Source organism: Stigmatopora nigra, chromosome 13 (assembly GCF_051989575.1).
Source record: "Stigmatopora nigra isolate UIUO_SnigA chromosome 13, RoL_Snig_1.1, whole genome shotgun sequence".
Lineage (NCBI taxonomy): Eukaryota > Metazoa > Chordata > Actinopteri > Syngnathiformes > Syngnathidae > Stigmatopora > Stigmatopora nigra.
In genome coordinates this window covers 4,485,048-4,511,779 of record NC_135520.1, presented here as the reverse complement: position 1 = coordinate 4,511,779, position 26,732 = coordinate 4,485,048, and the positions used below count along the sequence as shown (strand labels likewise).

Genomic DNA, 26,732 nt, shown 5'->3' with positions numbered 1-26,732 from the left:
AACTCTTGTAAGAAACTTTACAACTGCCTAAAATTGTACAATGATTACACTGTAAAAGAAAAAAATCAATACAACATAAAAAAAATATATATATTTATACATATATATATGTTTGCCCCCCAAAAATAAATGGCTTGCAGATTGCTAGGCTTTTATTGCCACAAATACCAACTATATCTTACCAGCACAGACAGATTAACCAATCAGGTTTCTGCTGAAAACAGAACGTTACTGCAATCCACTGATTACACCTGTTAGACACTAGATTGTTGAAAATGTGTCACCTTGTTTAGTTGTAATGAAATCCTGCTCCCACAGCGGCTCTTTGTTTAATAGTTTGGAAGCTCCTGCTCTAAATTCTTGGCTTTGAGTGTAAAAGGCTCATTGTCTTTATTTGCCTTGTGTTTAGTAAACACCATGTTCAGGGTAAACGTCACCTCCTCCCCATTAGATATAATAAATAGACTCAGCACATCAGCAACCCCCATAAGAATAAGATGTAAGATTTTAAGATGAACCACTCAGTCGCCATTACTGTATTGGCACCTCTAACCTGAAGTAAGTATGTTCAATCTGATGATGACCCTTTGTTCCGTTTTAAAAGAGGAAGTGACTGCCTCTATCAACCCTTTGACAATACAGGTTGGCCATAGGCAAAGAATTAGTCCATGCTGATTGCCATTGCTACAGGCAACGGCTGCACACGAACCAAATCGCCTTCTGCAATGACTGATACTTTATTGTGTGAGCTGGCTAAGGAAGCATGCACACAAAAACAAGTACCAAAGCAAGCGTTGGCATGTGAGGGTTTTAGTCAGCCAACCACATGGTCCTGTCTGTCAAGTCTGTGATTAATGCAAGGCGCAAATTTTCTACTTTGTAGTTTAGGTTTTATAGTACACGGCCTTCTTTTTTTCTGTATTTCCCGGCCACCATGTCTTGCCACAATAAGCTTAGTCCACAATTATTGAATTGGCTCCACTCTTTTGAAATCAAGCCTGTAAGGTTTAAATTATGCAAATAAAAGCGGATGAATTTCTGTTTGATTAAGTCTGGGGGGGTTTTCTCAAACCATTTCTACGTGTTTTCAATCATTCCTGTTTGCTTGAGTCTTTAAACAAAGATATTGAAAATAAAAAAGGAAAAAGAAAAAGAACTGCTTTTAAATTTAAATAATATTACAGGACTCAGAGGCGCCAATGTTTGTATTAAGTGGGTCACTCCCAAGCAGGTACCCATGAAGTGCTGGTAAATAAATAATTGGGGACACAGGCTTACAACAAAGAAGACATTATATAGTGTGGGTTTCCCTCTGGGTTAAACAGAATTGTTATTGCATTTAGAGAACCCACATCAGAACAGAGCTGTGTTCAAACAAAAAAAGAAAAGAAGGAAAAAAAACAAAAAGGAGTTGTATTCAATCCATGATAACCATATGGTGAAAAAATATATAAAAATTCTACAATGACTCAATTGATACAACACATTAATTTTTGATAAACATTCTTCCCCGAATATAAACTGCACAGCTACTATATTCAAACAATAAGCTACAATTAGGGTGGGGGGAAATTGGGATGTCTGGGCATGCAGACTTCCTCTTCACAATAACAGGTCAGCTAGCGGATGAAGACGGAGGGGGGGAGCAAAACTTAGGGTAAACAGTCTCAGTTCTCCTTTAGCCATGACTACCACATACAAAACATTAGCCAAACTCAGTTCCAAATACCAAGAGGTAGCGCAATTGCACATACAGCAAGATTTGGTCTTCAGTGACCTTATTCCCCACCATGAAGGAAGCAATTTTGAAGCAATCATCCAGAACTCTGTTCCCCCCCCCCCCCCCCCCCCTGTGAGAGCCAACAGGTGAGAAGCCCATTCTCACAAAGACAATGGCTTCATTATGCAGGAGGGATCTTTTAACCGTACTCAATTTAAAGCACCCTGCCATTATTTGTGCCACCCTGGAGTTAAGGTCCAATTTACCTATCAACAAATGCAAAATTGTGATCCTATGGCAGAATGAGCACCCAGTGAAGGCCACAAAGCACTGTTGAAAGGTCCTGCATTAAAGGTGCGGTCAGTTGGGGTGAAAGAAGAGCAGTCAAAGAGAGGGTTGGGGTGTTTTCTTACCTGATACCCAAATATAGATCTAACTCACAGGGCACAGACCACACAGGCAGATGTTTGAAACTGAGACATCAGGTGCCCCCTTTTGTATACCTGCTCCACTATGAGCATTAGCTGCTAAGGGATTTGTAGGGAGAACCTTGAAGAGTTGTAACCCAATCTGACTTTTGAGACTACTTCACTAAAATGGGACAACAAAAGGCAGACCATGCCACGGGGCAAGAACAGCCCGTCACAACAACAGCCTATATTTAACTGTGGTGGGAAATGTGCCATACAGGAACCCTTTCAATGCACCGTGGAGGTCGACTAGGACACAACTTCCTCCCCAGTCTGCAAAGTAAGTGGCTGGGGTTTAGTTCAAGCCACACTTGGTCCCTTGCATACACTCAACAGCAAAATAAAGAGATATGCATTGTTGGGCTAAACAATGGCAGAATTTTAAAGTCTGCAGATCATTCCAATTTGGCACCCAAGTTCATTGTTTTTAAGTTAAGTAAGCAAGGTTTTAAAAATGCATTCAGTTGATTTGAAAAAAAAAAAACACATTTGCAACCAAGTTTCCACTCGACAATGCTGATATTGATATATTACTTTACTTTAATGGGAGAGTTCAAAATGTATACAATGTACTATAACTATAAATCACATTTTTGATGCTACATATTAAAATCCATTTTATTGTGTTTTCAAGAAATCCATCATTGTGAAACAGTTTTACTGCAGCACACTCGCTTCTTCAAACATATTCAACAAGGCTATGTTTGTATATGCTGCTATAAGTAAGCTTAAGCTCTAAAATGGTATCTTACGCCAAAGGGTATGACTTTTGTACATTTTAGTAACATACTACACACAAAAACGTTGATCATATTTAAGTTTTGGATGAAATTTAAGGATATGTTTTTTTAAACTATTGTTTTTTGGAATAACATTAAAAAAAATAGGTATTTGATTTAATTATCAACCAACATGCCCATGCCTAGTCACTCTGCATCTACTCTGCAATCAGCTGACAATAAAAACTCAATTATTCTACTTTGCATTAGTCTAATTCCAAACTATGACCAGCATAATGACTAAAAATCTTTCTGACAATCAAGCAATTGTCAAGAAATAATTGAATGACAAAACATGAATGAAACATTAACATACTACAGCACACTCCAAAATCAAAACATTTAACCAAAGAGTAACAAAACCTACCTTTGATGAGTGTGGATCAGCCAGAGCCAAGGCAAGCTTCCTCAACTCGGACACTTTCTTCTGACAAGAGTGGCAAAAGGTGCCTTTTTCCTCCGTTTCTGCCATGCAAACAGAGCCAGCGCCCTCGGGGGCCGGCCGGCTGCTGCACCGCTCGTCCTCCGCCGAGAGAAGCCTCTTCCTGGGGGTGATCGCAGACTCCCCGGTCGGACATCCTTCCAACTTCAACGCGAAAAAAAAAAGATTGTTTTTTATTAGTTTCACCTGTCATAGCAAATAAAACAATTTAAGCCAGTGTTGACAACGTTTCGAGCAAATTTACGACCAAATTTGACGTTTTTTAACACTTACACTTGCATGCCAATCTTTGTCAGTAGCGAACTGCGCGTCCCTGATTGCATGCATTATAAGGCAATACACTTTTAAGACTTAAAATAAGTAGAGTTAATGTTTATATCTGTCAGTCATATCTGATGCGGAGATGAGTTGATGGTGACCTGTCATCTAGTGATGGGCACTTGTGGGGGAGTGGGGAGGCCACGAGCGTGTTTAGTGGGGCGAGAGAGGAGGGAGCATCATACTGGAATGGGAGGTCTACTGTTGAACAACTATCCGTGAAAGCACAGGGCCCTAAAATAAACATTAAAATGTTGTCGCCTCATTTGTTTTAACCACAGATTAAAATTAGCAGTGCTGATTGTTTTTTTTTTTTCCAATGTGCTCACAGACGTCTCCTCATTCATGGATTGAGACAACTTGTGGATGTAAAACAATAAAAACATGGGGGAAAGGACATGCATTGATTTAGATGTTTCGTATTTCAGTTTGTTAGAAGACAGTGTTATTATTTTGTAGTTATTTTAATGTATATTTTGTTTATTTGTTTGTTAAAGCTATCCTAAGCAAACTTTCCCCACTTGAAGGCTTAAAAAGTATCAGGCGACTGAACGCACCAATTAGACGTGACTCTGGCGCCACCATGTGGCAAATTTTGAGAATGTTTTGCACAGAATCAGTGATGTGAAGGGAACAGGTTAAATATTTCATTAGTAAACTTTGAATTTTTCATAATGTGAATGACGTAATGGACGGTGGCCTCATGAAACATCAAAAAAGACCCTAGTTCTCTTAAATGGCTTTCATAAAGTAGTGATATTTTATTTTATTATAGAATTTCAAACTATTGATTTTAAATAAATGATGGGAATTTTTAAAACACATTTTAGTTCATTTACTTAGTATTTTAAAGTTATCATTAGCTTTTCCATTTGTGTTTAAGTTGGTGTAAAGATGCAATTGCAATGAGTCGTTTCCACTCATTTCTACTCAAAACACTGTTTTCTTTTTCTAATATACTTTGACATCAAGTTTTTTTTTTCTAGAATGACACACTCAGCAAAGAAAATGTTTCTAAAATTATTTATTTAATGCTACAAGTTTGTAATTGTAAAGCCTTGAAGTACCACTTGCTTGGTACATTATTACCTAAATTACAGTCACCAACTCAAAGTATTCTTACCTTCTTTTTCCTCTTTAGTAGATGACTGGTGAATCCAAAGATAATGTCAGAGTCAACGAAGATGGTACCTAAGTCGATGATGCCCGGCTCGGGTTTACCCCCTCCGGCAGAACCCGGTAAATTTGGTGAAGCCATGCGGGGCTTCAAATGTCACCTACAGTTATATCCCACTCTTCTTATAGTATTCCTATAGCCATCTAAAGTCAAAGGTGCATGAGTCCTACCAAAAAGAAGAAAAATACTCCACATGCTATTTTTTAATCCGGGAATCCAGAGATCTCGCACATAATACTCTCTCAGGATTCCATGAAGTCAAGACATACAATCCTTGTGAGCTTCTCTCCATCCACTGGAATACTTCTAGGACATAAGTACCCTCTGCTCCTCTTTGCTCCCTTGCCTTCTCATCACCCTCCCCTTTAACTCTACCCGTCTCTCTCTATTTCTCTCTCTCTCTCTCGCCTTTCTCTCTACTCACTCCCTCGCTACTCACTACATTGAGTGCTCCCAACGCCAAGATGTATAACCATGACATTCCAGGCGATTATCACTAACGACATGTCCCTGTGATATTCCCCATAACATGCACAGCGAGAGCCACAATCTATCAGTATGTTCACAAATGACCTCATCTGGACTTTTTAAACGGTACTATATTTCCATTAATACTCCTACAGGATGCACTGTATTGCCTGCTGCATATATTATACTGATGTATTGCAAGGTGGTATCAATGATTTTACATCATGATGTGTTTAAAATGCAGTGATAAACTAGAGCTGATTGGATTTATGTTGATTTTAATATCCAGTCTTGCAGCTTGCAATCAACCTAATCAGCATTACTACCTTGGAATGTTCGCTTTCAACAATAAAACTTTAGTATGACCTCTGTTCGTTTTGAATATTGCAACTGAAAGTCAATAAGACCTGGTGATTGTGAATCAATATTCATTTTCCAGCCATCAAATTTGCCTGCAACTTATTATTTGCGGACAGTTGGAGCCTTCAAGGCTTTCATTCATTCATTCATTCATTCTCTGTCTGCTTATCCTCAGAGAGGGCAGTGGAAACCCTGAATTTGTTGCCAGCCAATTATTCGTAGCGCACAAGGAGATGCACAACATTTCATGATCACACCCACAATTTAGAGTGTTTAGTTAGACACTCAGGTACTTAATTTGACCATATTAATTAATTTGACATGATTAAAATATTATCCTTGACAGAATATTCTTTATTAGCTATTTTATGTACTCTTGTATAGTTTCCGCTGCAATTACTATGACTATTCAAACTACTACTACTCTTGTCTAAATTAAACTACTCATATTAGTACACTATCAACAAGGTTCCTTGTTCCCAAGATGTTAAAAGATGGCAGGCCGTATATAGTAGCCCAACAAAATCAAATCATAGATGTCTGTGATCTCATGCAATTACTAGGAAACTATGTCATCACATTTGGACCATTGCCTCTGTAGCTAAAAGATGATCATGTGAAGATTTGCATTTTCACTCAACATCAACAAGGGCGGTGAGTAATTGATGTCTTAGGGTGGAATCAATTATTGCCGCAACAACCGGCATGGTTGTGTGTGACAGGCAGGAGTACACACTTGTTTGCGAGGGAGTGGAGGCAAGGCATGTCACTAGGCCGATAATTGCAATCCATAGTAAAGATGATTTACCACGTCCGTCACTCCACTCTCAATGAGGAGGTCTGGGTGGGGTCTTGGCTGATGAAATTCCATGGAGGATATCCCTCGGGACTTGAGCTGCTACATCTGCTGCCTTGTGCACGTACGGGGAAATGGCTCGGGGCATCTCATTAAGGCCTCTCTTATGTCTTCGGCGTGCTTGTGAGACCTGCGACGGTACGTGCACGGACAAGGCTTTGTGAGAACGTTTAGCAAATATTGATAGTTCTGCCACATGGAGGGTATCAAAGAAAAAAAGGAGACATGGAGGATTATGGGCGCTCTGTGCATTCATGAATGATGCATGTAGTCTTCTTTGGTAAAAGGGCATTTGGATTTGGTCGCAAGATTGTCTGATTTAGGTTCCTCAGTAGACGGATCGGAATTTAAAGAACGGAAAACTGCTCTAAGTGTATTTTCATGACTATTATACGGCTTTCAGACAAAAATAATCTTTAACCCTATGATATCTCACCAATTGATATACGTTTTACTCAAGATGACAAGATATCAGGGCATAAAATATTACAAGAACTTAATTATTATTATTTTTTTATTGCTCGGGAAGGGATTCAGAAACATTCATGCAGGTTTTTGCCATGAAGAATAGGGTGATAAGCCAACTAGCGCTGGTGGATAATGATGTTCCCAAAAGATGGTGCTATTTCCCAAATTTGAAGAAGCACTTGTGCACCTGTAGAACTACATCTAAGGTGCGTGTAAGGATTTGATGTAAAAACCTCAATGTTATGAACTGTAGCTCAAAGAAATATTCTAGAATAAATAGAAATTGAAGTTATTATTTAATAATAATAAAAATAAATCCATTTAACATTTATCTGCTTAGGGAAAGGCTCTAACATCCTTGTGACTCTCATACCGATAAGCGTCAAAGATTTATGAATCTCATATGATGCTATTAAATGAACACATTTTACATACTTTTTGACATAAATAAATATTTTTCATAAGGACCAATTGCAAAAAAAGCAACAAAAATAAAGTCATTTTTTTCTGCTTAACCACCATTCCCATTAAATCCATTTGGAACAAGAATTATCCTAAAAACATAATATTTTGCTTAAACTTACCCATACTATAGTCTCACCACTCTTATAGAACAAACAATTTGATGTGATTGATGCCACCTAAAAGAATGAGCATAACTTTTTCATACTATTTGTAATCTAGCCACCATCCACAATGGTTTACCATCATCTTGGGCGTCAGTCACGTTTTATGTGTTTCCACAGCAATGAATGTCCCTTGTCGGCAACTGTCCATATAAGTTGTCTGTTCACCTCCACAGCAGTGACTCAACAGAGACAAATTGTGTTTATGAGTTGCTTTAATCAGGAGCGCTTTAATCACAGCAACAATAAACACAGAAAATACGAGCAGAGCAATAAAGCCAATAACCGCTGGCTGGATGCCAGCAGAGTAAACAGAATGAATCTGGCTGGCTTTTCCTTTTGTATTTAAAAGTCTCCTGTAGTTATTAAATATCTATTCATTTTCAAAGCATAAAGAGGCATAAATAAAGTAGAGCAAATAGCAGGCATAATTTAAAAAAAAAATCATCAAAAAATGAGCCTTGCGAAGAAGTCCATTGTTGCATCTCAGCAGCAAATGTCTGACTGGTCAAGTGGTCCTAAACATTTCACAATTTCTTCAAAGAACTGTTGAACTGTCGAGAACCACTCAATCAGGGAGACCACAGTCATGTTCAAAAACCTGAATTTTCTTGCTGGAAAAAAAAGGTCTTCTTACAAAAATAGATTTTAAAAGAGCAGCAATCCCTTGACTATGACAAGTGGCATTACCTTGTAGAGAGGATGAAGTCCCTCCATGCATTGCTCTTTCTTACCTTTCTGTCACAGCAGCTTACACTGTGTCAACTGAAGTGCCACCGTCTTTATATATGATGATTTGGGGCTTGTTTCAAACAAGTTTCATTCAGGTAGGAATGAGGCCCATGCTGGTCCGACCGGATGAGCTGGGTTTTAAGAAGTAGGCACGACGACATGGCAGCCGCCCATACTGAATAAGTCACAATCAAGATAAGACAAACTAATCTATATATTTAGTTGAATCTTTCTTTTTAGGAAGCGTATAAGGTTACTTAAATGGACACTTTCTGACTTACCCACAAAAAGAAGTACAATCATGGGATTTCTTTCGCTATTTCTTTTTAAGGAATCAGAGAAATGTTAGAAACAATTAAAGAAAATTGTGTTTCGATATGTACTAAGATTATGGAGAATTTTTATAGAAATGCCAATGCTAAAGAAAAAGAAGAGCTGGCAATGATTTTGTAGTGCTATTTTTTCCCTTTCAAGATGTTTTTTTTAAATAAATGTTTAGTGTTTGTTTTTGTATTGGTCCATTAATCCATTAAGAATCAACATGACTATTTATACATTTTAATGTTTAAGGTATGAAACCTTTAACTGATAAACCTTCAAATGAATTATTATAATGAAGTAGTTTAATTATTAAAAACAATTGAAAATGTTGTTCTAAATGTTTTTAATTCTTAAATAAACCAACAATCATACAACTAATCATATACATTAATATATCATCTCTGTCAAAATGGAAATTTAGTTTAACAAAGACCATATACCATTATAAAAATGATATTTGAGGGTGTTTGTAGCAATTATAAGATTGACTTTATACAATTTAATTTATTTCTCTTGCTTTTTCTACAAGGATCACAGACGGCATCACAAAAAAAATCAGCAGCAAAACATGAACATTTTAAAATGGCTAAAAGACATTTTCCCTTTCTCAAACAATTAATTGAATGGCATATTTTCAATGAATTCATTGCTTAAGTATAACACATAAAGGTGAACAAGAAAAAAAACGTTAAACAAGAATAAAATGCATTGCAGAGATCACAGAAACCAGAATGCAACTGAAATTGTTATTTCCGTTTCAGCAAGAGTGCAAGAAAGAGCTATGCCGCTCTTCCAGCTCGACGGTGGGCTGAGAAACAGGCTGGATCAGTCTATAGTCACAGTTTTCTAGCACGTGTTCTTCAAGCAGAACACTCTTGGAAGTATTCAACTACAGAAAATGCTCCCATTGCAAACATGTTCTTTATCAAACAAAAAAATTCAGTATCAAAAAATAAATGTACTTGATTACAATGTTGAAGTCACAGTAATCATACCATATCACACTGCCAGTTTTGACTATAACAGCATTTGGTTCATCCACCACAATCTTATCATGTACAGTCTATACCCTCATATTTCGATTTAAAGCAACAGCAAATATTTGTATGCAATTTGTGCTAACATTCCACTGTGATCACTGTGTTCAAATACACTTGGACGGTAGTCACTGTAATCAATGGTGGCTTCAAAAAAAAGCTTGTGCTTTAGTGTTGAAGGTGTTTGTGGATGGCTGGACCTCACGCTTCTGCAGGTGCGGCAGTGAAGTCGATCACGCCACCGTTCTGTTGCAAGAACAAAGAAAGATGAAATCAACCAAGCAGGAAATGGAAAGGAGATGTTGTACTGTGTGAAGTATCCGTGAGTCTTTACATGAAGCACAAATAATACCAGAAACGCCATTAAAACACAACACAGCAAACTTTCAAATGATCTGGTATACAAAACATGGAAACTGCAACTTAAGTCACTATCTAAAATAGTACTTTGCACATTCAATTAGAGTGAGGTGGTGTGGAAACCGTGCATCTGGGGAAAACATCTGCCCCACTTTTTGAAATCCATGATTCAAACATCAACTATGGCTTTTCTCTATGCAGCTTACATGATTTTGCAGTGCCTGTGTATTAACTCTTCTTCCCACAATCCAATACCATTAAAGACACTAAAATATCCCATGCAGTAAGCATACCAAGATGGTAGAAAATGTAGGAATCAGGTGTCCATCGCCTTTTAACAAAATGTGGGTTAAAATGTGTACTAAAATGACTTTAGTACACCATAAAATGCAACCAATCCATTTTAAAAGCACCCAAGATCATCATATGTCGAATAGCATAAAAGATGTTATTCAGGCATGCATAGATTAATTTTTGAATTTTGAATGTGTGTGTCATGCAGCATTAAGATTGCCAGTTTTTTCTCCTCTGATCAAGTGCTTCTGAAGACCAGAGGTAAATAGCTAACGCTGGTAAATCGGAAAACTCTAATGATCCAAACCCATACTTGATGGTTCTGCTAATCACACAGGTACACAAAGTACATTTAATTTACCTCCTCATCAAATGCCTCATATTCATTACATTCGGAAAATTCTGTCTGAAATCAAGCAGACAGGTGTAATTTGATAAGACAATTATTGGAGAGTAACTAGGAGATTTAATAAGTTTTAAAAAAGGATTTACCTTCATTTTTTTGCTTAGGATCTGCAGTATAAAGTTCATCACTTCTGGTTTCCCGACAGTGGTGGCCTGGACAAAACAAAACAAAAACATACATTTTAAAGAGAATTATTTGAGCAAAATACATAATACTAATTTCACCCACCAAGTCAATTGCTGTCTGCCCATCATAGCCTGGTTTATTCAGATCAGCTCCAGCAAGACTCCATATTTCCAGGCCTTCCAAGTCACCGCTGACTACCAGGCTAAAACATCAACACCAGAACAAGTGTCATTGCGGACATAACCAATATTGTTTTCAAAACATGGCAAAAAATGTAGGTGATAAATGAGTGCTGCCTTGCTCTGCAATGTTTTGGGTTTATTTTATAGGGGAAATCAACAATAATTTTATCATAAGGTAGGGGTTGGTAAAAATATGATATGTCTCCCGAGTCCCAATGCCACCCTGTCAGGGAGCATTCCTCAGGTATATGTCAGTACCGTAAAACAGGTTGGGTTTGTGTTAAATATGTAAAATGTGTTGTTGTGTGCGTGAGTGTGTGTGTGTGTTTGAGTATGAGAGCTAGACAGAAACCTGCACAGTTCTGTTCCTGCCTCCTCCAACTTATCCCGGGAGAAGTGGGCTCCTGTTTTCCTCAGGAGCTTGACAACATCTTTGTGCCTGTGTGAAAGGACATGACCATCCGTGTTATCGTCAAGAAGGCACTAATAAGTAAAGCAGTTCATAAAGAGTTCGTTTTAAGGTCTAAATACTGTAGTGAGAACAGTGTTAATGGTGACATGTAAGAACAGCTTTGTCGCCCGCATCTTCCCTAACCGCCCCTACAGGAATCACCAGAACTGCAACTGCACTGTACAGATAATGAACAACACTTACAAAGAGATTTCATCATTGGACTGTGCCGGCCAATTGTCTGTTCATCATTTCAAACTATGCAGATCTGCAGCCATTATGTTCTTAATGAACTTTAAAACCGACATCAGGCTGCGGGACTGGTTCTGAGGCCATGTTTTCAACTTCACACCTGCCTCTTTAAATGGTCTTGACATTTTAATACTATTTAGACTGAGTATAGACAAAAGAGCTGTCAGATTTAGTATCAGAAAGAGAAGACATGGAATGTAGAAAAGGAAGCCTCTCTTGATAATCAGAGGTAACATGTTGCTGCATGATGTGCCAACCGTTAAAATAGGACAACAGTCATTTGGCACACACACCTCCGATACATAGGTTTTCTCCCCGAGGCCAGTATAAATGAAAAAAAAGGAGTAAAACTAATAAACTAGATAAATATTTGGGGCAATGTCGGCAAATGACAAGGATATTAATAAACAGTCTGGACAGGCCATATAAGACAATTAACCTAAATTACTTGAATCATGTATTAACCTTTGCTACTCCCTTTGCTTCTCAGCTTCCACTCAGAGTATTTGATTGACAATGATAAGAACCATTCAGATGATAGTATGTCTTTTGGATACCTGAAGCGCACAGCATTGCACAGAGGTGTGTCGCCATAGCGATCCTTTGCATAAACCGTAGCGCCAACCGTCAGCAGGTATTGCACCATATTAAGGTTTCCCTCGCAAGCAGCGATGTGCAGAGGGGTCCGTCCATCATAGTCGCTCAGACACAAATTACTCCCCTAAACCATGGCAAGAAAAAAGGACATGGGCAAGTTCACTCAGTGCTTTAAGTTTATCGCCCGGCAATCAATTAACTGAAGAATGTTCAACGGGCAGCGGTGCTCGGTAATGTGAACGTGTGTTGCACATTATGTTATGACTTGCCATTTCTTTTAGGGTTTGTAGAGTCTCGATGTCACCAATCTTCGTGGCTGCACATGCCAGTGAGGGTGTCAGAGCATCACGTACGGCCTCCAGTTCCTATGGACACCATAAATTTGGATATTAAACTTCCTTATGGGGCTTTGTTATTAAATATTTATTTAAAACACTGCATCCTATGGAAAATGGATGTTGGTAAATGACGACAATGTATTCCAAAAGACATCCACAATTTATTTTTGTGTTAGTACAATAAAAGCAAATGAGTATTCAAGTTCTAGTAACTGAATTAACAATTCCCTAGTGTTTTTCTAAATTTCTAATGTTGTATTATTTTTATGTCTTTTTAAAATTCAGTATTGCAAACCCAATTTGCTTGGACTGAAAAAAAATTATCCTTATGTATATTTTAACAAAAGCACTTACTTTGAAGCATAACATACTTTAAACAATTTTAACAATACCAAAGAACGAGGAAGGAGGGTTAATAACATTTTTTTCCCTCCATTTTTGATTGTCACTCGAGTCAATTCTTAAGTAATTATAGCTAATCAAGGCTGTTGTCAGCTTGCCACCCAGTCTCAAGTTAATTGCTTTCCTTGGAGTCCTTTACTTTGAGATATGGTTAACTAAAAAAAAAAATAGACCTTCCTATACTGGAGTCCTGCCAATACTAAAGCTTTTTTTTTCCTCATTGAACGTGATTGGCTGTTTGAAAACTACTGTATCAGTGCTAAAGTAATTAAGTAAAGTAAGTAAAAGCAAGTTATATTATGAATGTATAGAGAACATGAAATGTACAGATTTTGCACTTGGGCATTTCTCACCTCTTTGCAACTAATGCTTAAAGACTTGGCGACAACCTGGATGAATCGACTGTCACTTAGAGTAAACTTGGCTCCGGCCAAGTCAGCAGTCATCTCACCTCGCAGGTTCTGGCTCATCATCTACATGCAAAATACATTAACATATGTATATTTCCTCTTTGGTTGTTATTTTAGTGTTAGTAATGTTGTTGCCTGTTGATGTAGCCACCAACCTTTTTCTTGGCTTCTATTCCTAGATCTCTCTTTGCCAACACATAAGACAGCTTAGAAAGGGCTGCCTCTGGAGTCATGTCACCTCCAGCTACCAAGCCAGCATCTGTTAATACCTAAATTGTGAATTAGTTTTATTTGAGGACCAAGATATGACATAATCCATAACTATTTGATGGTTATTAGAGGTCAACCTTGCCAGTAGCGTACGATGTAGACACTGTCCCCCTAAGACATTGCGTGCAGTTGATGATGATTACACCATAGTCGGTGGCCTTCTTAAACTCCTCTAACAGGTCAGGGCGGTTATCCGGGCCGTTTCCACTGCCATACGTTTCTAGAACCACTCCCTCCATGGGTGGCTGCAGGAATGCCCTCACCTAAACAGAGAAATGAGTGCATTAAAAAAAATGTCATAGACAAATGCAAGGGAAATCTCTTGAATGCAGATTATTCATCTCTAACGGCCTGACACATCCATGGCCCTAAAAGCCCATCTGCTGGAGACCCTGCAAATATTCCAGTCGGTGGGAGGCCATGTGCCACATCATTGGCTATGGCATATGATGAGAAGAGCAGATGATGGCGGTGTCCCCAAGGAGAGAGATTAATCTCAAGGCGTGCGCGAACGTAAAGTCACTTGCCAAGTGCAAGGCGGTTAGCACAAAATATGAGATGAAGGGGTCAGTAAAAGTGGTTACTTTTTGATGCCATAAGCACTTTGACAAGAAATTCTTGGTGCAGATTAGCAATGAAGCTCTAGTAGTGCCGACACGGCGACGCGCACAATAGTCTCGAAACGATGCCTCGTAAAAAAAGCTAAAAGGCTGCGAGAAAGCCTTGATGGTTGCACTGGGCTGGAGGAGCAGATTGAGATAGTAAAGTCGCCCTCCTGGAGGCCTCCGAAACGCAAGCTGCAACTAAACGCTTCACTATCAATGCCAAGCCTTCCTCTTTACTGGGTGATTGGTCATGGCTCATAACACCATCCTATATGTCTCTGGGCTGAGCTCTAAAGAAGTTTACACAAACAGGCAGGAAAGTACCAAGTGGGATAATTGCACAATTAAAGTAAAGTTAACGTAATTTTATTGCAGCTATTGCAAATAAGAGTGGCTAGATAGTTTGACAACTTTGTTCTGTATGAATCAATAATAGTTTATACATGAAGCAATGAGGCAGAATAGGATTTGGCCTTGGTGGGCAGAATATGACATTGGTTCATGTTTCTTCTCAACACAAGACCTGTTAAACTATATTCTCTAGATAAAACTAGTAAATGATCAACAGTTTTATTCCTAGAGGATAAAAAGTAACAAGGTATCCTTTTCAATATCTGTCAGTACATCTGTTTCTGTGTCTTGAGGCTCAGAGGCAAGACTACAGTACTTTTGTGGTGCTTGTGTTCACCCTCTTCCAGCCACATACTTGTTAGTTTTATTATAGATTAAAAATTGTCACTATGGGTACAGGAGAATATAAAAATGGATTAATTTAGAGATTTTTCAGTGTGAGTTTTGAATAATAAGAATAATTGTAGTGTTGCTGGGAATAATGAAGAAAAATAAGCACTACATTCAAATTGCAGATGACTATATCCTGGATTTATACTGTATGCGCTCATATATAAGGGTAACTGTGAGGGAAAATACTAATTAATAAAAATAAATGAAAAATAAACTGTAGATGAATGTAGCAGTTGGTTACCCTTTGTAGACCGCCCATTTAGGATTTACAGGTACACTTACAGTAGCAGCAGTTATTCCTGGGAAGAGCCTCAGCAGGCCGACATTCCTGTTGAGTTCAGTGGAGACTTGAAACTTTACTGTGGTATTTGCCCTCCAAACGGTGTCCCAGTTAACTACAGGAAATAGTGACAGCAAACATACATTTAATCTGATATTTTCTTCATACATGAGACAAGTCCATTGTGCGGTTTACATACTTGCAATATCAACCTCTGCAGTGGCAAGGGGAGCCAAATTAGGGGATGAAAATGCATTAAAACTCCCAGCATCCACTTTAGTCACACGGTTTCCTCTATAGAGCTTGTTGTAGAAATACAAGCACACCTGAAGAGATGCAAGTGATAAATTGTATTCAATACACTACATTGGATTTTGTATGGAAGCACATACCCTTAATGGGATATTAAAAATAGAGAGTATTAGATGAACAAAGGAAGAATATTTTGTCAAGATTATTGGTGGATAAAGAATGGAATTTGTTGCACTTGAACCATGCACTTCAAGATAACAAAGTGAACGATCATCCTGTCTTGGTAATTGTTCTTCAGTATTGCGAAACAAGTCACTAAGAAACATACTCACCAGCCTACACTTAATGAACAATCTTAATAACACTAAAGTATTTTACGCCTCCATGACAAGTGAGCTCATGGGATGATTTCTTATGTATATTTCATCATTTTATATCAGAACATCATGAAAGTTCTACATAAGCAAAATAAAGAAGTCAGTTGTCCCAAAAGGCTGACCTCTGGGATGACAAATTGGCCAGCAATCAACAGTGCCCCCAGCAGGTTGTCTCTGCCATCATTCCTCATCTCATAGATAGGCACCTGAGATGCAAAAATGGGTAAGGAAGGGACCATATTTGTTGTATGTTTATGTGTTCTATGTGTGGGTTTATTTCCTTTTACCTGTGACCCGGTGAGGACGATAGGCTTCCCCAAATGTTCACACATAAAAGACAATGCTGAAGCCGTGTAGGCCATTGTGTCTGTGCCGTGAAGGATCACGAAACCATCATAGCGTTCATAGTTTTTCTGGAAAATAAAATACATTATATATAAAATGAGATAAATACAATTCAGGCAAAAGCAAAACATACAAGTGTTGTTTTTTTTAATAATTAAAGTTATAAGGATTCTTTTTTTTTTCTTTCATTTATTAATTTCCGTACCGCTTATCCGCACAAGTGTTGGAGCCTACCCCAGCCAACTATGCGCAGCAGCCATGGGACACCCTGAATTGGTTGCCAGCCAATCGGAGAGCACCATGAGACGTACAACCAGTCATGCGCATACTCATACCTAGGCACAATTTTGAGGGTATTACCTCAATGTCCTTTCCAATTATCCCCCAGTCATCTGGAGTCATATTAGCAGAGTCCAGCAAAGGACTGTACTCAATAACAGTGTAGATTATCCTCTTCTTGTTTTTGCTTAACCTGAAACAGAAAGTATTTTATTAATGTACACTCATTCTAAGAAAACTGCCGTCCAATAAGAACCCAATGATAAATATTAATGTTAGTCACAACAGTTGCAGTTTACTCCAAACCTCTCAAAACACATGGATGAATAGAAGTTGATTGGTCTTACTGTGAACTTTGTCACACAAAAGGAATTAAGCACTTGTTACATTGTATTCAATATAGTGGCTTTATGAAGCGGTAGAAACTATTTAGTGGAGACCACGCAGCAGGGAACCAAAACTTGAATTAAAGGGTATAAAAAGTAAGACCCTATGATGAGGAAAGATCAGGAAATTAGCCCTTTTTCTTAACCGCAGGGAAAGCTTCACACTGTGAGGCTAGTATGGCATAAAGTAGATGATTGGCTATATTATTCATGGAGTCATTTTGGTTGCCGTGTTGGGGGTGAGGAATGCATATACAGTATGCATATTAATGTAACCTTTAAAAGTGGAATTAAATTCAAGCAGCGGGTGGTCCATACCTGCGATACCATATTCAAGAAAAACATGGCATACTCGTTTTCCTTTGACTCCCTTATTAGGAAAGCAAAGCCTACATAGGCCGGCCGATTATATGTTACATGAAGACTGGATGACTGGGACACCAGGTGGACAAATAGGCAAATAAAGTCTTCTAATTAGCCTCAAATGCATACAACCATTTATCATGAAAATAATTACACTTATGGTATGCTTCATCCATATTCTATATGACCTACAGTGTAACCTGAGATGCAGCCAACTAATGGTAGAATAATAATTCATTCATTTTCTTATGCTCACAAGGGTGGCAAAACAAGGGCGTTTCCAGGCATTTGCACTAGGATTCCCAGCAACACTCCCATTAGATTTACATTTGAGCAAACGGTTAGTGCAAACTCTGCCATCAATTCACACATAAGTTCATGCTCAACAGCTAGTGGCAAATTTACAGGAAATGTGAATAAAGCGTGCCTGTGAATTCATGTTAATGTAGTTTTTACATTAGACAATGTAAGTTAGTCCAAAACGGAGTGCATCTATTCAGAAAAACTGTGGCCAAATTATGTTTGTGAAGGTTTCCTTGGGTTTGATTTTTGAATTTCTTACTATTGTACTTCAATAAAACATGCAATCCCACTGGATTTTACTAAATAAAATGCGTCACTAAAAACTGAATAAAAGAATACATTTTTGTGCATAATATACCATTGATTGAAATTCACTTCATAAAGCAAACTGTGTATGCTTCTGTTGTAGTGGACTACATGGAATCCAGGGAAATCTATTCAAAATTAGGTTTAAAAATCTAGTTTAACATGTAAGCATGATTTAACTTAGTCTGTAGTGTAACTGACTGTTTCCAACTACCCATGCACATTCAATCAGACAAGCATTTTGTGTGGAAATGTACATAGGGTGCAGCCACCCTTCCACTTGCAAGGGCATTGCAGCCATATGCAACAAGATATACAGCACCTGTGGAACTGTGGGTCAGAATGAGGGGTGGGCATCCTGTCAGGGTAACAAAAGTCATGAATAAATCCCATTAAATCAATATCCATCTGGCAAAGGCAAAATAAACATTGCATATGCACATTTGATCGCAGTTCCCCACAGAAAACTTGTGTAAAAATGCTGGCAAGTGGTTTGATGGGCCATGAAAATCTAGAGTTCCTATACTCATCTTCCTGGGGCACTTATATTTTATCAGTGAACAAGTAAACATGATCACAACCCCAATGTCAAACTGTTTCAATACATACTGGAAGTGATATTGAGGGTATAATTTGTTATAATACAACTTTAATCTAGGTCAAGAGAATACTAATAGTTTTAGCAAAGACCTTATGTTACAAAAGATTGATCACAATGGACACTTACAATTAAACAACATTTGATGTTTACTGTAGGCGTCTGTAAAAAGGAACAAGAAGTGGTTAGTAAGTGAATTCATTTCCAATACCATGTATCCATTTTTGTCATAAATGTGCTGCTTTGATTTTTTAAAGGTGGGACTTGTGGCTCAAGTTACTCGTGAATTAAATACCACTGCAAGTGACACCAAGTGAACCCATGTCCAATATTATTTTTAGACATATTTTTCCCAACACATGAGAGCATAAATACACCAGAGAGTATAAAAGCATTATTTCATATGTTGGTTATTATTAGGGGTGTAACAATACATTTATTTTGATTGAAAAACATAACATTTATCATTATTGACATTATATGTTTTTGTTAAAACAAATGTTCTTCTATTCTAATGTCTGAAATATTTGTGTAAAAAAAATTGGGCCAAAAAATATATGAATTGCTTGCGATGAAATGTGTGCATAGTGTACTAATTAGTCAATCAAATGCGATTGAATACACACAAACAAATTGTGGTCTCGTTTTAGGTAAGGATTTGAAGTTATTGACTTTTCTATCATGCAATCCATAGTTTATTTACAATAAAAGTTGTAGTTCTTGGATCAGACGGTGGGTACACTTACGGTAGGACTAAGGTGGAGTCGGATCCATAGTATTCATACATGTTGGTCTGCTGTGCATACATTTCATCATGGAGGATGGGCAATTTTCGCAATATCTGCACAAAAGCGTTTTCTTTTGGTGCAAGAACTGTGGGGTAAAAGTATAAACAAAACTAATTACTGTATGCCATTTCTGAGTAGAGGTCTGGGTCTTTTCTGACATCTGGTTGTGTCATACTGCACTCTAGTGGATCATGTGAAATGAGAACAGGTTTAACGTGATGTTGAAATGAGAACACGGTTAATGTGATGTTGAAATGAGGGACAGCTGATAGGCACATGAGATTAGTTAGTTAGCCCTTTGAATGTCACAAACCACGTGGGTTTAAAACCTTTACAGCAAAACCACATGATAATTCACATGGACTTCAATGGACGATAGAATATCTTCATTCAATCTCTGGATCAAATAAGATAAATGATAACTATAAAGCCTCCAGTGAAAGTGTAAACACTGATAAACAACATTAATCATTGAAACACTGTCTCATAGCTCTCTCAACTTAAAACCATATATCACTTTAAATGGCAAAAATCAAAAACATTTGATCAATTTAACAAAGTATTCTGTTGGAATTGGATTGCATTTTTCATACTGAAATTCTCTTAAATTTCCTGATATAATATAAAGTCCCAACAAACAAAAAATTCTTTACAAAATTAACTTTAGTCAAGCTGACGACTAACTCAACCAAATGTAAACTGTTGTCTTACACAGTAGCCCTTGAGAAAAATAAAAGTTTCTTTGCCAGAGGACCACAGTGTGATATTTGCAAAGAGATTAATCATCTATATTGTCAACATTAAAATATTAATTGAAGCATTGCTGTGTATGTCAACTCTTACATTCATTTAGTGTTTATTGTCTTTATAAACAACTCCTATTTAATTGTATTATACCATCTACTCCTCCAAGTTGTTTGTCATTCAAGTAAATGGATGCAAATTAAAAAATAGTCAACCACAATTAATTACATTCTGTGTGAGCAATAAAGGGAAAAGGTGATGGTTGGAATATGTCAATGAATATAGTACCTGTGATTATATCACATAAGTCCTACGTGGATTTAACAGCAAATATGTGATGCCAAATAATGAATGGCTATTTTGTGTTATTTGAAACTTTGTATTTTGTGATTTCTACACAGCAACAAAGTAATGAAGAAAATTCCCAGTCTAGGAAAGTTCATTCCTTGATTCATTTTCTGAACCGCTTTATCCACACTAGGGTCTGGGGATGCCGGGGGTGCCGGAGCCTATCCCTCCTGACTACCATGCATGTTTTTGGAATAAGGGAGGATACCAGATTACCTGGAGAAACCCCACACAGGGTAGTACATGCAAACTCAACACAGGTGGACCGATCTGGATTTGAACCCAGAACCCCAGAACTGTGAGGCCAACCTATGTAAATTTAATATTGTCTTATTATGACTGTGTGTTTTGCATGTTTATTTCTTTTTTTATTTAGTATATATTTGATTTTATCTTTATTTCTATTTCAAAATGCCAGGAATAAAATATGAAATAGTGATTTATTTAGTGTAATCCAGCAAAAGTCCTTGGATCACTCACTGGACTGTGGGGCAGGACACAACAAAACCGGGCAGCTAAAAGAAGGCTACTAGATGTGCTAACAGCTTGACCTTGACACGTAAACATAGTATTATATCTAGTTATTCGTGACCCATAGCTACCATTGTCCAGGAGAGTCATCCCAATGGTGCCTCCAGTGTTGATGACCAAGACGCTCGCTTCATTCCCGCCCGGTGAGGTGGCCAACTCGGCAGCATCGAGTGACCCGCAACTCGTTAGCTGTCTCCTTCTGCATGGATGAACCTGGGAATTTCGAGGTGAGATCACCTCGTTGGATTCGATCCCGTCTAGTTTATGGTGGGACAGAGCCCGGGCAAGGGGCGATAAAGTGTTCGGAGGGGTATTCGCCATGACAAGTGGCACCAATGCTGTTGATACTGGATTTGAAACCCACGGTGCTTTTCAAACGTCAAAGGAAACCCTAAAGAAGAATCGCAATTGCGGACGCGAAGGTAAACAAACATGCATTTCATTTATGGTAGATAGTAAAGTGGATTAGAATACTCACTGCTTGTAGTTTAGATTTATAGATCTGCCTTATCTCCGCCAGTGCGTTAGTTTATCTGCGTGAGTTCATTTGTGGGGGATTTGCCGTAAGACGTCACTGCTAGGGGGCGTGGTTTCCTTGCGGGCTTTAGTGAGTCACAGGAACGTAACCTGTGGCAAATGTTTGGCAAGTTATGGATAGGAAAGACATTTTTAAGATATACTTGTCAGAATCGAAGTGTACATCCACATATATATGCAAATCAATGATGCATATCTGTAGTGACGATCCCCACTCTTAAAGACATGAATGGATGGACATGGCGTGACGTTATTTGTCATAGCTGAAATGATGTGGCACATATCCAAAATACAAGTTGTGCAAAGAGAAAAACTAAGTTTAAATCCCACACTTGCCCACGCCGAAGACAGGCGAGAAAACCACTACAGGTGGCTAGCAGTATAATACGCTCCGAAAAATTCTGCACCTAATCACTGTTTATCCCTCTTCCAGACTATTATCTTTCATATAACTGGATGCATCAGTTCCTTCATCAGTTTCTTAATGAGGCAATTAACTCGTAATGACAGTGGAAAGCAATTTCCGGAACACATGCAAAGTAAAATGTCAGAGCTTATTATTTGGGAGTTAGTGGTAACTCCTAAAAAGTGTTTAAAATAGTTCTGGTTGAAACAATATGCAAAGCAGGTGCCCATTATACATAGTCGAGTATTAGATTAATTGTGCAGTGATGAATTTAAGCAATGCACTTCTGCAGAGAAACTGGTCATCCCCAGCCTCCTGGTGGTGTGGAGGTTCAGGTAGGGAGTTAATTTTACACAAAATTGGACAATAGAGTTGAATGAAAGGGCCATGGGCCCGATTGTTTTTATAAAGCACTTAATACAACGTGGAATAGTAATATTTTTTAGGCTGATGTAGTTACATCTTTTCACCACAAGATGGTAGTAAAGCTCTTTTAAATGAGTTTTGAGTAGTCACATTGTAATATAAACAAATGGAACGTTTAAGTTTCCTCTGACGCTTTATCTACCACTATCCATGAACTTAAAAAATAAAATGACCAATAACAACAAAGACCTATAGCTTTGATGTCTTGGATCCATTGTCTTTTATTTCAAGTAGGTAGAGTTGTCGTTTTAAGAACCTTTGCGTGTTTTCTTTGATGACATTTTTCTTTCATTACTTTGAAGTGCAAAAGTCATATAGCGGATAAGCCATACTATTGTTGATATTATTCTTTTGTCATTAATAGGGTTAGTCATCTTATTTCGAGTGTTACGCGAGTTCGTGAAGTGGACGGCAGGAAGTGGCAACGAAGGGAGTTCCACACCTTTCCGGTGTATCACCGCCGCGACCAGTTCGGCTTAAAGGAGAAAGGCCACTACCGGGACACTTGATCTAAAGTATCGGAGAGAAAAAAGGTAATAAAAATGCATTGCAGTTTATCGTACAACAGAAATGCTCGCAGTGTTGTATTACGGTGCTTATTTTGGAACAGGATACGCCTGGTTTGTTGGCGCTAACCGTTAGCTCACTCCCCGGCTAGGCTAGTTAGCTTTCTAGCCGTCATTAGCGGACATGGGCTAATTTGGGATGCCTGCCTGACACTCCTCTTTAATCTCTTTCCAGGGGGTGAGACGTGGAGTTTTCCCGGTCGAGCGCTCGTGTTTGCCGAGTCACCTAGGACGCATATGTCGATGACCTCCGTAAACGGGAAGGTGAAGTTTACTGGTGCAAAGCTTTGGTTGGAATAGCCTTGGTTAGCCGCCGAAAGCTGCTTTTCTTACCCGGTAGTGCTGACAAGAGAGCCGGGTGTCAGTCGGACAGTTGGAGCGCCGCAGCACGTCGCCTGAAGGACTTGATCGCAGTTTCGGTGATACCATCTCCCATTTTTGTCCGTCCCAACCTGTTGTGGAAGTATTTCTTTTGATTGATCCACGCTTAGGAGTGTCCATCGTGCAACAGCTGCTGTCAAGTTTGCAGAGGAACGAGGCATGGTGTGAACAGGCCCCGGTCACCCACAGCACTACTCTGATTGTACATGTCCATGCACCACCTCACAGCATTGAAAGTTCCTGCTCAACGACTCATCATGAGAGTTTGTTTCTACCATCGTCAGGAGACATGCTTGCACAAATAGACCTGTAATTATACCCAAGCTCCTATTCGAATAAGCAGAGTGCTGCTGTTAGATTTTCTCTTTACCAGCAAGGTATTTATGCAAAAGAGTTGAAAATGGGGAAGATGCTTTCCAAGATATTTGGGAACAAAGAGATGAGAATATTAATGCTTGGACTCGATGCTGCCGGAAAGACAACAATCCTCTACAAACTGAAACTGGGACAGTCAGTCACCACCATCCCCACGGTGGGCTTTAATGTGGAAACTGTCACCTACAAAAATGTCAAGTTCAACGTGTGGGATGTCGGTGGCCAGGATAAGATTCGCCCCCTGTGGCGACACTACTACACAGGCACCCAAGGGCTCATTTTCGTGGTGGATTGCGCCGACAGAGATCGCATCGACGAGGCGCGGCAAGAACTCCATCGCATCATCAATGACAGGGAGATGAGGGATGCCATCATCTTGATATTTGCCAACAAGCAAGACCTTCCCGACGCCATGAAACCACACGAAATCCAAGAGAAGCTAGGATTGACGCGTATCCGAGATAGGAATTGGTACGTTCAACCCTCATGTGCCACCACAGGTGATGGACTCTATGAGGGCCTGACATGGCTAACTTCCAATTACAAATCTTAATGATTGAGTGCTGACTGTTTTAGGTCAAAACTATAATAAAGTTTCAAAGAACCTCTCCAATGAGTATGGTTAAGTACAAATTTGTTAGCCTCATTTATTTTTTAATACTTGCATCTACCCCATGACTAATTTATCTACAAATTGGATTGCTGGTTTAAAAAGAAATGCTCAACATGTGTAGCAGAATTGTATCACAACATTTTAGGGCTTGCTTCTTGAATATTTTAATCAATTCTACTGTGGAAGCCACAAACAGTTCACCACCTTTGCCTGTTGTTTTTCCTGTTTTATATCATTTTTCTAATGACGCTGAATTTCTCTGCATCTTAGGTTGGGGTTCTTTCAATTTTTTTGCTTATTTTCTGTTAAAGCGGATCTTAACTATTTTAACTTTTGACCCAGTACTATACTCAATAGTACTTGTGAGAAAAGTATTGATTGCTGCAAACGAGAGTGAATTGCCATTGCTGTCCGTCTTGACTCGAGAGAAGAAATATTTCACATTTCATCAGCCATTTCCCTCAATACCCCTATGTGGGCTATATAGTAAACTGATGTGTCATGTCTTAATGCCTAAATGTGTGGAGGATTCAACAACAGGGCCTCTAATATCTCTGAACATGCTTGTTGGGATGTATTTTATAGTTCTGATGGAGGAAAAAGACAGAGTGGCTCATGTCATTCCTTTTAAAGGAATGTCGTTCTGCTCCAAGTACTCTCGATCTGATATTGATTAGTCTCAGTCTTGGGACATGATATGATAGCCTGTATCTGTAGCATGAAGTACAGCAAACCTTCATCAGGGTCCATCTGTCATGTGGTCAAAAATATGGAAAACACCTTGTCTTGCAACTCCTGTTTTTGATCAGAATGGAGTTGAGATCCATGTACAGACCTTGTCATTGTAATGTCTTATTAAAAAAGTGATTTGAAATCTGTTTCTGTAATATTCATTTATAAAATGATGCTTTGCTTCTGTTGAATATTTATTTTTGGAGAGAACAAAATAGGATCCTTTAAATATTCTAAAGTTACTAACTTTCCAACAAAGGGAGACTTCAGAGAGACTAGAAGTTAAACGTTTCTGCCCACGTGCCCTTGCCTGTCAATGGGAGATTGTTCATTACAGGAAGTTAAACTGTTTGCCTCTATAGAGCCTGAACATAACCTCATAATTGTTTGCGTGTGAGTGGGCGTTAGTATATGTTGCATGGCGTATTGTGTATATGGGAAGTTGTCCGTGGGATGAAATCGGTTCAATGAAGTAAAGTTTTGTTTTGGGTCTTGTGCCAAACAAGTTTTAAAACAGTTAATGTATTAAGGACTATTAACTATTTAAAAACAAAGTATACATCTAATAAGGTGGAAGTTTTTTGTGAATTTAAAAAAAAACTTTCCATCTAAAAATTTGTATAGTAATTTTTGCAGTTGCTGTGGTGAATCATGCATTTTGTCATGTGGGGGGGAAACCGGATTTCCCGAGAAAACATGAAAACTTCACACAGGAAGGAAAGAAAGTCATCATGTTGCGAAAAAACATGGCACGATAGTGACATCGCACAGCCCGCCTCATTTAAATGTCAAAACATATGGTAATATTGTTTCCGAAATACCTATTAACATCAATTCTTAAATTAATCTGATTTACATGCTCCTAATGTGACGGTTTTCTCAAAATGCTGAAACTGGATAAACTGGCAATACCAGTTAATAGTCTTTGATTGTTAAAAAGTCAAACAATTTAAGAATAAGCAAGGAATGGTATTTTGAGGCCTGAAAATGATCTGCAGCCTCATACTGTGTTAACATTGTAACTATAACATGGGGTGTAAGTAGTGAGCATTCTTTAGGGGTTTCATTTCCCTCGTCACTGCTGACCTCATTAAATTCTTCCCACTTCTGTTGCAGCCGTTGCTGATTAATCAGTTCCTTCTTCTCATTATGACGACCTTGCATGAATGCATCATATATGAATGAATGCCTTTATTGTCTCTGCACCATTGTATTAGATTGAGTTGCTCTTGGGCTGATGGGTTTACAGAGGCACTGCCCACACTGATTAAGGCAGTATTGCCACTTCCTATATTTCTCCAGCTGCACATTTATTTTTGAAACCTGGAGCTCGCATACTGTTATTTTTGGCTTGATATATAACTGCAGAATTTGTAATGCACAAGCAAAGCAGCAAAGCATATTATTATAGTAGTCCATTTATCTCTCAAATGTCTGGTGGGGAACGCCCACCCTTCCACGATTTTATATAAGCATTGCTTATCCTCAAGGATGGTAAAAGCAGATCTTTAGTTTGGCTAGCAAACCAGTGGATGTCCGAAACTCACGAAAGTAATGAAATGTGGAAGCTTTGAAAGCAGCTGAA

The 26,732-nt window shown here is 38.4% G+C and overlaps 3 protein-coding genes across 6 annotated transcripts in view; 1 reads left to right on the top strand and 2 right to left on the bottom strand.

The window, feature by feature from the left end:
- Positions 1-5,022, bottom strand: part of kif26ab (kinesin family member 26Ab) — a 54,862-nt gene extending 49,840 nt beyond the window's left edge. For 2 of the 3 annotated variants that reach the window (XM_077731476.1, XM_077731477.1), the window contains exons 1-2: positions 4,853-5,022; positions 3,337-3,555 (exon numbers count right to left, since the gene is read on the bottom strand). In XM_077731476.1, coding sequence (XP_077587602.1) covers positions 3,337-3,555; positions 4,853-4,987 — 354 coding nt within the window. In that variant the 5' untranslated portion in view covers positions 4,988-5,022. Of the gene's footprint in view, positions 1-3,336; positions 3,556-3,684; positions 3,832-4,852 lie in introns of those variants that run through there. The other variant, XM_077731478.1, reaches the window with a different exon arrangement.
- Positions 5,023-9,063: 4,041 nt separating this feature from the next.
- aspg (asparaginase homolog (S. cerevisiae)) lies at positions 9,064-22,001 on the bottom strand. Of its 2 annotated transcripts, XM_077730826.1 has the most exons (19): positions 21,864-22,001; positions 21,590-21,738; positions 21,183-21,502; positions 19,447-19,573; positions 16,826-16,937; positions 16,408-16,533; positions 16,243-16,326; positions 15,691-15,817; positions 15,494-15,606; positions 13,940-14,125; positions 13,748-13,861; positions 13,536-13,655; positions 12,712-12,807; positions 12,403-12,566; positions 11,495-11,581; positions 11,063-11,162; positions 10,921-10,986; positions 10,790-10,834; positions 9,064-10,020 (listed from the first exon to the last, which is right to left on the bottom strand). In XM_077730826.1, exons 3-19 carry the CDS (start codon positions 21,430-21,432, stop codon positions 9,976-9,978), a joined length of 1,962 nt encoding a protein of 653 aa, XP_077586952.1. In that variant the 5' UTR covers positions 21,433-21,502; positions 21,590-21,738; positions 21,864-22,001; the 3' UTR covers positions 9,064-9,975. The 2 variants fall into 2 exon arrangements, with proteins under 2 accessions (XP_077586952.1, XP_077586953.1); XM_077730827.1 differs by lacking the exon at positions 10,790-10,834 and having other exon boundaries at positions 21,864-21,999.
- An 812-nt stretch (positions 22,002-22,813) lies between these two features.
- arf6b (ADP-ribosylation factor 6b) lies at positions 22,814-25,289 on the top strand. Its single transcript, XM_077730828.1, has 3 exons — positions 22,814-23,013; positions 23,222-23,465; positions 23,538-25,289. The coding sequence occupies exon 3, from the start codon at positions 23,828-23,830 to the stop codon at positions 24,353-24,355; it is 528 nt and encodes a 175-aa protein (XP_077586954.1). The 5' UTR covers positions 22,814-23,013; positions 23,222-23,465; positions 23,538-23,827; the 3' UTR covers positions 24,356-25,289.
- Positions 25,290-26,732: the final 1,443 nt, after the last annotated feature.